Source organism: Cervus elaphus, chromosome 20, assembly GCF_910594005.1.
Source record: "Cervus elaphus chromosome 20, mCerEla1.1, whole genome shotgun sequence".
In the NCBI taxonomy this organism is placed as follows: domain Eukaryota; kingdom Metazoa; phylum Chordata; class Mammalia; order Artiodactyla; family Cervidae; genus Cervus; species Cervus elaphus.
The window spans coordinates 105,010,289-105,027,716 of NC_057834.1; the positions used below are offsets into that span (position 1 = coordinate 105,010,289).

Genomic DNA, 17,428 nt, shown 5'->3' on the forward strand with positions numbered 1-17,428 from the left:
ACTTCATATTAAGTGGAATCATACAGTGTTTGTTCTTTTGTGACTAGCCTATTTCACTTTGCATAACGTCTTCAAGGTTCATCTATGTTGCAACATATTGCAGAATTTCTTTTGTTTTCCAGGCTGGATAATATGTATTATACCACATTAAAATGGTATACACACAGTAAAATGTATATGCCATGTTTTGTTTATCCACTTATCTGTTGATGGACACTTGGATTACTTGACTGTTTTAGCTATTGTGAATAATGCTGCTACAAACATGGGTATACAAATATCTCTCTGAGACCTGGTTTTCAATTCTTTCGGACTATCAATTCTTTCAAGACTCTAATGATCAGAGTCTATCTCTGATCAGAGCAAACCCAGATTTAAAACCAGGGAATATGCCAGCGGTATTTCCGAGAGTTGAGCATCAGTCTCTGAATATTTGCAGGAAAAGTAGCTCATCACTCTATAAGGCAGTAAGTACAATACAGTAGTTAGATAACATAGGTCTTGAAGTCAGACAGAACTGGGGGCACATTCTTGCTCCGTTCCCCACTGTACAGCCTTGGAAAAATCAACCACTCTTTAGATCTCAGGTTTCACATCTATAAAATGGAGATAATTATATATATCCTAATGGATGGCTGTCAAGATTTGTTGGATAACGCACTTAAGGTACTTAGTGCATAGAAAATGCTCAATAAATAGGGGCTATATATAATCAAGTAACTTTTTTTTTTTTTTAAAGGAATGGTCTTATGATAAACTGAAAGCTGCCTACTTCAAATGTCTATTCATTAGTTCAAATTCTACTAGAAAGAAATAGGGACCATCAGTTCAGGCCAGTTCAGTCGCTCAGTCATCTGTTTTCCAGAGGCTGATGCTCCAAGTATTTGAAGAGGTTTCTTTGGGGAAAAGAGAGGCCATTTTATTTTGTATTTGTTTATGGATTTCTGTGCAGGATACCTTTTCTGCATTTATAAAGCTCACCTATCTGCTTGGCTGACTCTTCAATTTTTACTTCTTTAAGGCAGAATACAAAATTTTGTTTCCCATAAAACTTATCCCATAATGCAATTAATACAAATTTCATGCCTATTAACAAAAATATTTATATTAAAAAATGTAGGCTTACCTAGGAAATTACTAATCTGCAGGTCATGTTCAGATTATGTCTTAAAAAATTCCTATAAAAATTCCTCTTCTTAACTGATGTCCTCTCAGAAAGATTATTTTTAAAATATTATTTTTATTATTTATATCTATATATATGCCTTCCAAATGGTTCCAGAAAGTAGTTCTTTTAAAAAAGAGTTAATATATACATCTAAATATTAAAATATTTAGAGCACATAATTTTTATCTCAGGATATATTTTTTGGGAAAAAGAATAACTCCATTAGTGCAGTTTCTCATAAAACAATTGGGGATGGCTTTCTCCAAGCCAAATGTGGCAGGTGTCACTGTGATAAGAAACATTTAAGCTGTTGTCCCTATGATGCCAAATATTTAACAGAAACTCAAAAAATTCAGTTCCAGATGCCAATATTGGGCCTACATGACATCATTCATCCAGATGCGTAGAAAATCTGGATTTTAAGAATTGAATTTTTGTGGTCAACATCATGAAGACTCAGTTTGTGGGTTAAATAAGGCATTTGTGAAACAAGGCCATATTGGAATAGAACACGTTTTGATTATAGAGAAACAAATTGAATGGAATGCAGGGTACAATTTCAGTGCAGTGAATCACAGCTTATATTAAAATACTATGTAAAATACAAACAGGGCATTTCCAAACTGCATTTTTGAGGTTCCTAATGAAGTAACATGAGCCCACTGGTGCTTTGAGAAAAGAAATCATCCAATATAAAGCTACTGTCCCCAATTCTTCCCTTCCCATTGAATTTGACCATGTGAGCCAAATGTACAACAAGAAATGTTCTACTTTAATGCATCTGAGGTAATTATTCAACTTCAGATTCAGCAGTTAAGTATTTGAAGGTGTGGGAAAGTAAGCAATAAACTTGAACAATTTTGTGGGGAGTATGGAATAGGCAACGTTAATCCTGGATGCCAGTGTACCTGCCCCCCGCCTCCCCTTCCCTCCCTTGCCAGTTTCAGAAGAAACAGCAGAAGTGGGAAATTCAAGAGTTAACTTTCTTCCTCCCCTCTTTGCTTCCCCTCTCCTTACAGCTGCCTCCTCCGAGGCTGTACTTTCTGTGACCCTGCTTCAGTGTAGGAAGGCTTCAGATGCAATGCTGTTTAACCCACACTGTCGACACAGCAATAAACTAAAATCCTTTACAGAGAAAGCAAATGGACCCAGGAAAGCAAATCTATTTCGTTCATAAGCACCTGCTCATAGTGTTACAAACAAAGATGAATAGTTAGAAATTAGGCATCTGGAGATTACACACCACAGCACATGCACAGAACATCTCGGAGAATTTTTTCAAACACTGTGTTGATCAGAACCTCAAAGGGAAAACATTTTCTTTATGTCAATTCTGATAATACACAGTCACATTCTAGTTAAGAAATGAGAGAGGAGCTTCTTCTAAAACTTGTATCTAATGCTATTTTACAAATCTCTAAGTATCTTTATAGCTACTACCCTGGAATTCTAAAAGTCTTTCACTGTTTCTCAATTCACAGCAGCTATTTTAAAACTTTTAAAAGAGAGACTTTCTCCTTGACCTATGCTAGCACAAAACACATCTATTGAAAAACAAACTCTAGATGTCCTGGCATACTCTTTTTTTTCTCAATCACCTACCTCAAAACATGACATTAATTCACATCCATCCCCTCCCACCCCACTGGGGCCAGCGTAGCCAGTAACAAATACCTCCTATTTCTGCACCAATACCAGCAACTTAACAGGGCTCAGGAACTCTTTCTTTTCCTTTCTCTTAGAAAGACTGTCAGGGTCCTGGGGACCCTATAACAAGTACAGAAGAGTGGCTGGCCCCTCACTCCCAGCATGCACTCTGACGTCACTGGCTACCAGAGTGTAACTTTCCAGGTTCAATAGGGACCTACTTCTGTCTGCTCACACGCAGAGACACGGATTCCTAAAAGAGGGAGCACACTCTATCCAGCCCTGGGAAAATTTTCTTCCCATAGCAAAAGCAGGTCTGGCACAGAAGCCCTCCTCTTCTACTCCCTCAATACAAGAAACAAAAATTGCAGGCACTGTTTTCCATGATTTCTGAGAACACATGGAAAGGTGGCTGAAAGGTCCGGACGAGGTGGAGGGGGTCGGGGGGTCGGGAGGTAAGGGGACCAAACAGGGACTGGGAAACGCAGCCTGTTGTGGCGAAAGATGAGTTACAATGCACCTGATGAATAAAACAAGCTGCACCACATACAGAAAAGATGAGAGCGGCCCACCTGTGTCTGTTGAGGGATATTTACAAAGCTTGGATCCCGTGGTCCAACACTGACGAATCGGTTTGCGGGGGAGGTGCTGGGTGTCGAGTAGGCTGTGAAGGGAAGGGACACATGCGTTCAGGAAGCAGCACGAGATTGCACACACAGACAACACCAAAACACACAGTCTCTGAGCCTACGCAGCTGATTAACAAGGAAATGTGCAAACGCTGTAGCTAGCAGAGGGATCTAGCTAGCGAGGGCATTTTAGACAGTCAAAAAGGAAGGGGGGTTGGCTTCCAAAGACTGTTGGAGTAAAAAACAGCGTCAGACTGGTGCTCAGATGAGCTCTTTTCTCCTTCCATCATACAAATTAGAACATGCAGGACATTTGCAAAGTATACTTTCTGAGTGAAACATGAGTTCTGGGGTCAGAAAGAGATATCCTAGTCTTTAAAAGCACAGGAGAAAGAAATTAGGTAGAAAGGGGAGGAAAGCAGTTCATTTTACAGTCTTGCTTTTTACACTATTACTGTCCTAAAGATCATGGGATGTTCCTGTTCCTCTAACTGTAAATACAATAGAAGAGTCTTTACGAAGGGACTGGGTTCTCCAGAAAGGTGGTGGGAAACCATCTAGAGCACACTGGCTTTACAGGCTTAGTGGGGTGTCTAGAATTCTACGATCACAAAATGTGCTCACAGTATTAACATTTGGAGTCTTCCCACCCTAGAACCTTTCTGTTCAGGCACAAACCATCAAGACCCCACATTTCACAGTACATAAATGTTCTGTGGCTGGTTTTTAATACTTATATTAAGTATTAAAAGAGCTTCACTCTACAGAGAAAAATTCTGTAGTTTTAGTGTTTCATTGGCTCATATATCCAAACGAACATTTTTTTCTGGTGTCCTTCACCAGAAATTCACTTCTTAATCACAAACTGCAAGGATTTATTCATATTCTTTCTTTACTAGAATTTTTAGACAATTACTTAATTTCAAATTTCTTAACCATACTTTTAAAAAGCCTAAGTTTTCTTGACTAACACAAGGCAAGCACTATCTAAAAGATGAAAAGGATTTGCACTTTTTAAAAAATACAAATAATTGAAGGAATAATATCAAGTTCCTTTGCCAGATATTTTCCCCCGCATTAACATCATCTGCCTCTCTTCCTTTGATTTTCTGTTTTACAGAAAACTGCTCAGACTTCTTGTTTCCCTTGTTAAGCACATCTAGAGACAAAAGTTCCAACCAATCTGGCCCAAGTTCTATTGGTCTTAGAAGTAAGTCACCCACGCAGAGCTGTGATGGTCATGTAGTACGGTTGTGTTGGAACAGAGGAGGAATAAAAGGGTCCCCTGATGTCTATTAAGAAGAAACTTTTTGTGGCTGTAGTATTTGTTTGAGAAGAATTTGTCCAATAATAGCTTTATCTAAAATGATCTAATTGCATGATACATTATATTGTCTAGCAACCAATTTCTTCCCCAGCCCATCCTGTCAGATTAACCTCTACAGATTTGAAAAATACATTTAGTTATTCTGTATGTGCCTCTCACTCATTGCTATGGGGAAATTTACTTTTTAAAAAGCTCAGTCAAATACTCTTTATTAATGGTTTCATCCAGCCTATTGCTCCACTTTGATATGCTTTCAAGAGTCTTAACAGAAAGTTTTATACTGAAAATGATGGACTATAATTATCTGATAGTGAATTTATCTGCTCCTAGGGCACAAAGAGGATGTGGGAGAGATAAGGAGGAAACTTGTAGATAAAATAACCTGTTAAGCCAGTTAGCAATTAGGAGGAAAAAAAGTATTTTTTACATGTGCATAGGTAGGTAGGTTGAGAAGGAACAAAAAAGCATGAAGAATAAGTTAAGGTTCTAAGAGTAAGTGACTGAGGACAAATGCTGAACTGTAAGGCCTTGGTGTGATGGTCCTAGCAGAGCTGGGTGTGCATGCCTGCATTGATCATCACAGATACACATAGGATTTCCTATGATGACTTGACTGCACTGGTGACATCCCAACAAGCATGCTGACTGATCCTAAACATATGCTTTTTTTCTTTTCTTTTTTGTGTGAAGATAGGTCTTCACTGACCATAAAAGTGCTTGTCTCTCAGTTGTGTCTGACTCTTTATGACCCCATGGACTGTAGCCTGCCAGGCTCCTCTGTCCATGGGATTCTCCAGGCCAGAATAGTGGAGTGGGTAGCCATTCCCTTTTCCAAGGGATCTTTCCAACCCAGGGATCAAACCTAGGTCTCCTACATAGCACTAAATCTGGAAAGGTTTGTATTACATTTCATTCTGTATTTAATATTTTTGCCAGACATAAATTTCGCCATTTTGAAAGGAGGGTTAGCATCTAAATAATTGAGCCACTCAAAATTAACATGAGACTAACAGTTGGCTCTTGTTTCTTCTTCAGTCATGAGACCAAACATCCCAGGAGGCCCTTAATGCTCTCATAGGCTATGAAAACTGCTCCAAAGTTTATTTTATTTTATTTTATTTAAAGAGCAATACTGAGAGAGGTGGTAAGGTGTTTGCCTTAAAAAAAAAAAAAAAAAAGATAAGACAACTATAAAGATCTGGGAGTCTTGGAGTATCCAAGTCATTGAATGGAACAAAAGGTGCTCAGGGAAACTTATTCTACAGAAAGTTGATTCTGGGAAAAATCAAGGATACAGGAAAAAAAAGGGAAGGAAGAAAGAAAGTCTGACTCATCTTCCATTATTGTAGTTACAACAAGCAGAGTGTTCACCTATAACAGGATGCAGTTCCAGAGATGATATGACATAGGGCTAATTTGATTTTTCCCAAAGAATCAGTGGAATGAGGGAGTTATCCTGTTGAACAAAAGCTTCAGTTGAAACTTTTTGTTAAAACAATCATATATGCCATGGTGAATCAATTACACATGCCCAGTTAAGCGCTTTCAACATGAATATAAATGAAGTAAAGGGGGCTATATGGTAATTAATTATATACAACTGTGCTTACTATGCTCTTATATTACATTCATTATCTGTCTTAATAATTTTCATCTATTTACAGCAATAATAAAATGTTGCAGGAGGAGCTTCAGGAAATCAGTAAGTCCAGAAAATAATTTTCTGGGAAGAAATTATCTTAGGTATTTTTGAGAACTCTGGAGGGAAGAGTCAGGGGCATTTGATGATTTTCTGATAAACTCAACAGGGAAATCAATTTGCTTACATAACCTCATTGTAAAAGTCCTCATGACAAACATGACTATTAGAAATCAAAGTATTGATTAGTTGTCTGCTTCTGAAACAGAAAGTGTTTGCTTTTTTTAGCAGCCATTTGACCTACATGAGCAGCAGCATCATGGACCATTTTCTTAGCCTTATGAAAAAACATTCCTATAATAAGCACCCGCCAGCTCTTATATGGGCTAATCTGATCATATTTTTTCTCTTCCTATGTATTTCTTCAGATTATCCAAGAGTCTTAGCCTTAGCCACAGAGGTAAGTATCAAAATTTCAAGTCAGAATCTGATCCCATATCCTTCTGTGTTGCCCACTTACCATATGCATTGCTAATTCTATAATCCTTCAGTTAGGCAGTACAAGTCGGGCCTCAGTATGAGCAATTGGAAAACTGTTCATGAACAATTCTTTCTTTATATGCAATTGAGCCTCTGTGAATACTGGAATCTATCTCTAGGGAGACTGTGGGATGGCCAGGGAGAGTGACTGAGATCACCCATTAGCTCTGCTCTTTAAAACTGGGCAGGTGTTCCCTGGAAGAACAGCTTCTGTGTTCTCAGAAATGGATGTAACTGACTGCCTGTGAGTCAATGAGAATTCCAACTTTTGTTGTTCCCAGGTTATCTGGGTTTTTTTTTGTTTTGCCTCTGAATAAGAAGGAATAAGGGAGGTGACTGAACAGAGGAATCACAGAGTTTCCAGATGAATCAGTTTGGAGTCTTGGAATGGCCTTGACCCAACAATCATAAGCTGACCATGGTGCTAAAAATTGGTCTAACTGTTCTGAATAAAAGATGGTTGGAGCTTTCCTGTTTTGGGGGAAAATATGACTGCAAAACAAGATATTAAGACATTAAAATATCTGTACCAATGTCAGTTGATGGTTTCTTTAAGATAAAAAACAGTATTAGCAAAACCACTCAAATCTCACAAACTAGAAAATGTGAGTGCATCAACTTGCTTTGAAAGTAGGCAGCCAGGTTCAAGATCTAATTCAAATTTAGCAACCCTTGAAATGTGTGTCATCACTGGAAAACAGAAGAGAGAGAAAATCATAGATTTCTGTGTAGAGCCAGGGTGTGAAAGGAGAGCAACCCTTTGGAGGAAGCCCCCTCCAGTGTCACAGAGTGGCCACCAGGAGGCTGAGTGCAGGGGCTCAACGGCCCGAGGATAGAGGCAGCCAGCTCCTCTGCTGAGCTGGGAGGGAAGAGGATGACCCAGTGAGGCACCTTGGCAGGAAAGATAATGTAAGAGAGCTAGTGTATTTTGATTTTCTTTTTATGTGTGTGTGTGTCTTAGATATATTTCTTTAAAAAAATTTTTTTATTGAAATACAGTTGATTTACACTGTTGTTTTATTAATAGTTTCAGGTTTATAGCAACATGATCCATTTGTGTGTGTGTGTGTATACATACATATATATACATAAAATTTCTTAGATACTTTTCCATTATAGGTTATTACAAGATACTGAGTATAATTCCCTGTGCTATACACTACGTCCTTGTTAGTTCTGACATTCTGAATTTACTTCCAGACACAGGAAGCCATGAAGTCCCCTAAACCCTGGCAGACACAAAGTTTGAAGAGAAGTTTGTATTCTGTTCATGAGAGATGCCAACTACCTAAAAGGAAGGAATACCCCATTTCTCCTTCTCTTAATCTAAAAGGAAGGAATACCCAATTCCTCATTCCCTCAAACTCTACCAAGTCTAACTGCGGTGGTGCATCAAGGAGAGACACCTTACATATTCCTATCCTTCCTCTCCTTCCCTCTCTCTCTGTCTCATTGTCATGTGAACACTTCCTCTGCGCCAGGCTCTATGCCGAGCTTTATGGGAGATAAAAAGATGAGCCAGACACGCTGCTATCCTTGAAGTGTTAGCATCTAGCGGGGAGAGATGAGTACAGAAAGTGAAAATACGAGTGCCTAAAGTAATATACATAAAAACCTGTGGGGTGTTTAAGGGCAGAAAAGTGACACCTGGCAGGAGACCAGGAAAAGCTTTGTAGAGGAGAAGGAGATGGCTTTCGGGACGGGCTATAAAAGACGTGTTAGTTGACAAGTTCAGATGAACCGAGGGTTATGGAGGAAGATGCCTGAGCAAAGCAACAGAGGTGGAGGATGGGGGTGTCAATCGTGGAGAGAAAGAAGAAAAGATCAAACGCTGCAAATGACACTTTGCCATACGGTCTGGAAGATAAAAAGTTGAGGACTGGGGACTTGAATGTTTGAAATTGAAGGAGAAAAAGTCCATTGAGTTTTTCTTTCAAGAGGAAGAAATAATTTATAAAATAATCAAAGATACCAAATTTTAAACATCCACTAGGGGCTTCCTCAGTGGCTCAGATGGTAAAGAATCTGCCTGCAATAAGGGAGATCTTGGTTCGATTCCTGGGACAGGAAGATCCCCTGGAGAAGGGCATGGCAACCCACTCCAGTATTCTTGCCTGGAGAATCCCCATGGACAGGGGAGCCTGGCGGGCTACAGTCCACGGGGTCGCAAAGAGTCAGACACAACAGAAATGAAGCGCAGCACAGCATAAGCCCACTAGGCATCCTAACACTGTAAACCTTTCCCATCCCATCTCAAAATCAGTATGCACTTCACATGTTGTCTCGTGTTCAGAAACTCAAGACATTTTCACACGTGGGGATTTTTCTTTAAAAATGCTAGACAAAGATTCAATTTCATTCAGCTAGACTTGCTGTGATTCCACTGCCTGCCCAGGAAAGTGCTAGTTATTGGACCAAAGTCCTCCAAACAAGTTCAGGAATGGAGACTTGAACAGATCCCTGTGTTTTCAAACTGCAAGTTTATTAAATGTTTATCAGTGACACCTGACAATGCATCAGAATGCATGCAGTTGCAAACTGAAGCAGTGAGGTGACTAAATACCTAACTGAAATAATCTCTGGAATCTTAACTGCACTATCATATGTTACAATACTATTTTTTTTTTTAAAGCCCTGTGAAAAAAACTTTCGTTTGTAAAAAAAATAAATGCAGAAACTATTAGAAAACAGATTGGGTACTTTCTAAATGAAACCTATTACAATGGACTCATTTGGGAACCTGAACAGCACTATTTCTTGCCAGGTCACACAAAAAGATGCTGGAGGATATTGGAATGTTTTTTCCTTTGAAGAAATCTATGGGTATCGACAAATTTACAGGGCCTAGGTTGGCATTATTAATGTAATTATACAGCCAAGGAAGCACATATAGCCTTTGCTGACACATGGCCCAGTATTCAGAGGTTTAGAAATTCCCACGTGATTGAATGGATGTTTTGTCCAGATATTTGGAATCTAGAAGATAACCAACACTGAATTTCCATTATTTTGATCACGTATGTGCAGTCAATTACCTCATTCTATTATCTCTGCAGATCTTTTGTCTGTACAAACAAGTTACCAACAACAAAAAAGACAGCTTTCAGGGCATGAAATTAAAGCCAACTTATCACTAGGAAATTATTATGTAATGGCATACCCACAAGCCTTCTTCCTGAAAATCTAAATAATTCGAACGTTAATATATTAGCATTACTTAACATGTATGGTAACAATTTGCATGAAATGTTTAATGTGTCAATAGTTCACAAAAGTCATGAAAAGAAATCAGTTTTGGCAGATGGCTTTGCTCTGCTGGTCTCTCCACTTGTGCTAGGGATCTTCATAGCGGGTAGGGCTCAAATGACATCATGATTTGGAGTGAAACGTTCAGAGAGGAAGGTATAAGACGATTCATGTGTGCACACAGAGAGAAGGGAATCAGAGCAACTTGTAAACTGGAGGTCTTTTGATTTTATGTTACCAAAATCTGTGTAATGAGGAGGCACTTAACAATGAGTGTTTCCTGTAAACAATCTATTTATACTGTCTATAATATTCTTTTTCATAATGATTTAAAGGACAGAATACAGCTTTGTTTCAGTTCATTTCAAATTATTTCTAATGACTGATTCACATTCTATGTTATTTATTTTTATGTGAATGCTGGTGTTAATCAACTGAACATATTTATTGATCAAAAACAACCACGTAGATGGTAGGCACAGGTGAAAGTAATATTGAAGAGCCACAGGGAATAAACCCTGGATTCAGCTGGGGTTTACTAAAAAAAGAAACCAAGATCAATATATTGGATCCTTCCCTCTTGAAAGGCTTCTGTAGCCTCTCCAAAGCAGTGTAACTTTGGAAACCCACTTCTGGGACTATCTTCTCAACCAATACTTAAAAGCACATATAAAGATTTACACTCCAAGATGTTCATTACAGCATTACTTATAAGTGCAACAAATTGGAACCAATGGATAAATTGATGTTTCATCCATATGATGGAATACTGCAGTCATTAAAAATATTTTAAAATAATAATGACACCATGATATGCTTATAATATGAAATGAATAAAATTAGTTTATAAAATTATATATATGTATATACATATATAAACACATACATATGATCAATTATGTTTAAAATAAGCACAGAAAATTACTCGAGAGTATACACAGAAATTGATTATTTATAAAGACTGGAATTATGAGTGATTTCAAAATATCTTCTAGTAATTTTTAATACTAAATAAAGATAAACAGAATCTGAAAACCCCAAATAATATTTTTATTTTTACAGCAGTGCAATGAAGTTAATAGAAAATAATTTTTTTTTTCTAGAATCAGAAAATTCGAGACTGAATCCATTCAGTTTCTTACTAGAAATGGGATCTTGGCAAACCAGTTAAATTCTCTGAGCCTCTCTCTATATAAAACAGTCCAGCATAATAAACATTATTTGTTCTAGTACTCCTAACTCTTTAGGGCTTCCTCCCACTCTGTGAATTTCTAATAGGCTACCTTCTCCATAGGAGCAATCCAGAGAGTGATCTCTAAGGAGAGGCTTAGCCAACAAGATGGGAAATATCCAGGATCCCATTGTACTCTACATTAAGACAGTTGAAGAAAAATCATCCAGTCAGGGACTACTGATACCAAATTCCTATTAAGGGCATCACACCCCAAGGTATCTGCCTTCAACCAATTAAAAAAATAATACTTAAATCTCTCCAGGATTAATCTTATGATCAGATTCATATATAATTTCTAAGGGTGTAAACTGGCACAACTTTTCTGAAAAGCAGTTTGGTAATGTATATCAAGAAAAATATTCATACTATTTGCACTAGTAATTCCAATTCCAGAATCTATCCTAATAAAATTATTCAAGTTGGGGACAAAAATATATGTTTGATGATCTGCTGGAGTGATTCCATAGGCAAGGACAAAAGTTAATGTTCTATGGAAGGAGAATAAGTAAAAATTATTTAAAATAACATTTCCTAGCTTTTTCTTATGAAGTAAGAAAAGATGTAAAATACTAATTAAGAAAATAACATAGAAAATATCATATGCAGTATGTCACAATCATCTTATATAAATATAAGCATACACAGAGAAATGCACTGAAAAAAGGGGAGAAAATCAGACTAAAATGTCAATTAGTAGTTGGTTATAGGAGAATATAATTTTTAAAATGCTTTTCTGTATTTTTCAATTTTCCTACATTGCATTGCCATATATTATCTTCATGAAGAAAATCTTAAAACTCATGTCATTTCTGTCATTTGAAATAGTAAAAAACTGAGGCAAAATAAGACATGAATGGGTTATGATAACTTAAATAACCCAAATGAACGTAATCCTCCATTGTCTGTTTTCTTTTGTCACTCATTCCTTCTTGACAAAGTTCAGTTCTTCTCTTTTCCCTGCTCAACAGTTCCTCTGTTTTTCATCCAATTCAATGTAGCCAGGAGTTTTTATAAGAATAATAGAAAAGTTTTTTTATGGCATGTCTTGAAATATAGTTAAGTGGTAGAGTAGAAAGCACTGGGCTTTAGCATCCAACAGACCCGGATTCGAATTCCGGTTCAATCTCAGTTTCCCCTTTTTAAAAGAGGGCTAGTGATTCCAATTTTTCAGATTAAAATAACAATCAAGTGCAACTAAGGTAATGCATATGAAAATACCTATCAAAGTGCCTGATTTGCAATAATTATTTTCTTTTGCACAGTTAGACATTAAAAATTTGGGTTGTGCACAAAGTAGAAATGCTCTGCAAAAAAAGTATTTACTGAAAATTATAACTCATAGATAGCACATGTACATTTGTATCCAACGGGTTCCTAAAGCAGAACTTGTGAGCAAATAATGGCTATTGAGGGTGAAAATGTTATCCTTGTACTAAATTCCATGCTCTCTGGGAGGGAAGAAGAATATAATTCTTCACCAGAAAGAGCACATATTTTTGCTATCATACCCAAAGTTCAGGTGAGTGCAACTAAAAACTAGATGTACAAAATTTACTAAGGCTTTTCTGGATCACCCGCCCTTACCCGACCCCACTGTGTGAGTTTTGATCACTGTAATTAGTGATTGAGATTTAAAGAAAAATTTTAGTTCACTAGAAAAATACTTTAAAGATTAAATAAATCATTATATTTGACATAAAAGGGGATTTAAAACTCAATAATATCTTGCAGTCTCATTGGGTAAGGTACTTAAGAACTATCTCCCAACAAAGCAATGCCTATCCGTCAATACACAATCAAGTGTATATATACATCCCCCACTCCACAGTAGTATATATTCTATACATACTATTTCTTAGCACTCTGCTTTGCTGACTTAATATAACTCAAAGGTTATTCCATGAATTCATTTAGACCTGTCCTTAGTTTTGACTTCCCTGGTGGCTCAGACGGTAAAAGCGTCTGCTTACAGTGCAGGAGATCCAGGTTCGATCCCTGGGTCGGGAAGATGCCCTGGAGAAGGAAATGGCAACCCACTCCCATTACTCTTGCCTGGAAAATCCCATGGAAGGAGGAGCCTGGAAGGCTACAGTCCATGGGGTCACAAAGAGTTGGACACGACTGAGCGACCTCACTTTCACCCTTATTTTTAATTTATTTACTTATTTTTATTTTTGACTGTGCTGGGCCTTTGTTGCTGTGTGGGCTTTTCTCTAGTTGTGGCAAGTGGGGGCTCCTCCCTAGCTGCAGTGCACAGACTTCTCACTGCAGTGGCTTCTCCTGTGGAGCACGGGCTCTAGGGCACGTGGGCTTCAGTAGTTTCAGATCCCAAGCTCTAGAGGATAGGCTCAATAGTTGTGGCACACAAACTTAGTTTCTCCATGGCATGGCATGTGGGATATTCCCGGATCAGGGATCGAACCTGTGTCTCCTGCAATTGGCAGGTTAATTCTTTACCACTGAGTCACCAGGGAAGCCCTATCCTTCTTTTCAAAGGGTTTTCTAATGTACATCATATTAGTGGGTATTTGGATATTTCGGTTTCGATCCCTGGGTTGGGAAGACCCCCTGGAGAAGGGAAAAGCTACCCACTCCAGTATTCTGGCCTAGAGAATTCCATGGACTATACAGTTGCAAAGAGTCGGACATGACTGAGTGACTTTCACTTTCACTCTTTTACTATAATCACTGTTGCAACGAATACTTGATGTATATCTTTGCTCATATGTCCAACACTATGTATGACTTACATTTAAAACTTATATATATAAATATATATATAATAAAATAGTCCTCTGAAGAGGTTGAACCAATTTACAGTCCTCTAACAGTATAAGAGAATGCCTATTTTTCACACACTCACCAAGATTATGTCAAGATACTTTTCTATATTATTTGAAAGGTCTTTCTCATTCCAATATTTCAAAAAAGTCTGCCCTGTGTTTTTGTGGTACTTTAAGGCTTAATATTTCTATATTACAATTTTTGTACCACCTGGAATTTATTTTGGTATAAGGAATTTTATTTTTTGTGGATAGCTACTCAGTCATCCAAATATACTTTATTGAATAATTCTTTTCCCTCTTCCATATGAAAATGTCACTATTATCATATACTAAAATATTGTAGTTAAACTGGTCTCTTTCTGATTCAGAAGAATATAAAAAATTAAAATATTATGGGGATAGAAGCAGTGCTGGCTGAAGAATAAAATTCAATGTGGAAATAGAGAGATCAAAGTAAAATATGTTCCCTGGCACTAAATGCCATCAGACATTAACTTAAGAGTAGATAAGAAGAAGGAGGGACCTCTTTGGAATTGTTCAGTATCCTGTATGTGGTGTTGGTTGGAAGGATCTATGATGTTTTAAAAGCTCATAGAACTGTACACCAAAGGGTGAATTTCATTGAACAAAACCTCTTTTAAAAATTTAAAAACTAAAGGAAGAGTCCAGGTACCAGTAAAGAAACACTATTTTATGAAAGGAAGCCACTAACTTTTTTTTAATTCTCTCTTGTCATTATCCATTAGCTCGTCTCTGAAAGAGGAAATACAGTCCTTATATCATTTAAAAATTGTGTATATGACATACCCACTGATTTGTTCTAACTCAATTACTGATTAAAATTAACACATAAAAAAGTGTTGATGAAAAAGAGAACCATCATTATTTGGGTGAAAACTCAGAGAGTAATTCTTCTAAGCACTCATCAACAGTCCAAGCTCTGGAGAGCCCTAAGGAACAAAGAACCTCTGCCTTTAGCAATAGCTACTGTTTTCCCACCTTTTTGCTATTCTTTGCTTATCTCCCTCCTTCTGCTCTCTTTCCTTTCCCTGATAACAAAAAGCTATTCTCAGCAACAGAAACAGATCCACACTGAAGTATAAATGACCACTAATATCTTCCTTTGTACTTCTCCCATAGGATCTGCACTGCAAACTTGGAAACTGGGCTAAAGTGAAGATCCTCAAAGGATGCTCTGGCCAAGTGTATGAACTGCAGGTTCAGGGTGGCTGGGTGTAGTCACGACGCTGCTACACCTGACTGAGTGATCTTGAGAAAGTTATCTATCTCTTCACACCCTGTGTTTCTCCATTAAGGTATTTACTTTTCAAAGTATGCACTTCACAGCATTAATGTGAGGATTAAAACAAGATAATACATAAAAAGCAATTTTTAAAGTGCTTGGCATTAATAAAAGCCCGACATTTTGTTGTGTTACTAATTTCAGACAAGAATAGGCAGTTGTGGTTCCCTGGTAACCAGAAATCGTGTCATATCGCTTTGTAATTTGGCCACAGTAGGAGCTAGCACCATGCGACCATAGGATTATTCTTTTTCATCTAGATGGCTTATTGCAGTAAAGAATCAGCCTGCAATGCAAGAGACACAGGAGACGTGGGTTTGATCCTTGAGTCAGGAAGATCCCCTGGAGAAGGAAATGGCAACCCACTCCAGTGTTCTTGCCTGGAGAATCCCATGGACAAAGGAGCCTGGTGGGCTACAGTCCATGGGGTTGCAAAAGAGTCGGACACAACTGAGTGACTGAGTGCACACTATGGGATTATAATTTTGGGAAATTCGAGATTTCATTCCTGAATCTCACTTTCCTTATCTATAAAATCCTGCCTTCCTGAGTCTTAAGAAGATGGAAATGAGATAAAATATATGTGTAAAGAGCTTTGCTAACCAAAAAGCACTGAACATATGTTAATTATTATACTAGGAAATTTCAGTCCTGGTCAGAGATTATTGTTACATTCTTGGTTAACAGGTTCAAACTCATTCATATAATGAATGTATACAAGATTCATCAGAGATATAAAATAAAAAAGGGAACTTGTTATTATATGCTTCTAATTTAATAGAAGTCTAGTTTAAAAAAAATCAAGAGTTCATGGCTAAGATGGGATGGAGACAATTGTTTATAAGTCTTTCATGCATTTTTAAATTGAGTTTTTGTGTTACTAATTAATTTAAAAAAGGAAAATATTCATGTTTTATCTCCCATCATAATTCAAAAATGTTTTTTTTTTTCTTTTCATTATAATTCTAGGCTATGATGCCAATCTTCAGTTTCTTTTCTGGAAAAGTCCATTTTTATAGTGTGTTCTTGGTGCCAACCTATTATAAAAAATTGAATTTTACAATGCAATTAAGAAAATGAATTGTGCATTTTGAATTATCATACCACAAACAGATCCAAATGTAATGAGAGATTTGCCTATTCTTGAGCTGTTGTCCTCAGGACTCTGAGGAATATCCATTTGTTTTATTACATGTTTGAAAAGGAGTCCCTTCCCAATTAATGAGATGGTACATGTAGAAAAACTCAGTACACTGCAAAGAACTGCAGTAGGTAGGATGTTATTATAATTAGTCTTACCAGTGAAATTACCTAACATGCATGGATGTGTGCTCAGTTGCATTTGACTCTTTTGCTACCCCATGGACTGTAGCCCACCAGGCTCCTCTGTCCATGGGATTTTGCAGGCAAGAATACTAGAGTGGGTTGCCATTTCCTCCTCCATGGGATCTTCCTGACCCAGGGATCAAACTCGTGTCTCCTGCATTGGCAGGTATATGCTTTACTACTGAGCCACCTGGGAAGCCCAAGATACCTAATAGGCATCTCCAAATATAACTCGGTCAAACTAAACTTATGATCCCCACCCCTTGCCCAGAACTGTGTTTCCTGAAACTTTTTCAACTCACTTTATGGCAACTCCATCCTTTCAATTGCTCAGGTCAAAAATCTAGGTGTCATTGCTGATATCTCCAGTTTTTTTTTGTTTTTTTTTTTCTCTTCTCAACTCACATCTAACATGTCAGTAAATGCTATCAGCTTTACCTTTCAAATATTCTTACCACCCCTACTGCCTCCACAGGGGCTTCCCTTGTGGCTCAGTGGTAAAGAATCCGCCTGCCAATGCAGGAGATGTGGGTTCGATCCCTGGGTCTGGAAGATCCCCTGGAGGAGGGCATGGTAACCCACT

At 37.6% G+C, this 17,428-nt stretch overlaps 1 protein-coding gene across 4 annotated transcripts in view; it reads right to left on the reverse strand.

Annotated features, from left to right (window-relative positions):
- NFIA (nuclear factor I A) overlaps positions 1–17,428 on the reverse strand; it is a 396,317-nt gene that overhangs the window by 37,968 nt on the left and 340,921 nt on the right. For 3 of the 4 annotated variants that reach the window (XM_043877837.1, XM_043877836.1, XM_043877835.1), the window contains exon 10: positions 3,388–3,479. The exons of the other annotated variant lie outside the window; for it this stretch is intronic. In XM_043877837.1, the coding sequence (XP_043733772.1) occupies positions 3,388–3,479 (92 nt within the window). The remainder of the gene's footprint in view (positions 1–3,387; positions 3,480–17,428) is intronic. 4 annotated transcript variants of the gene reach the window in all.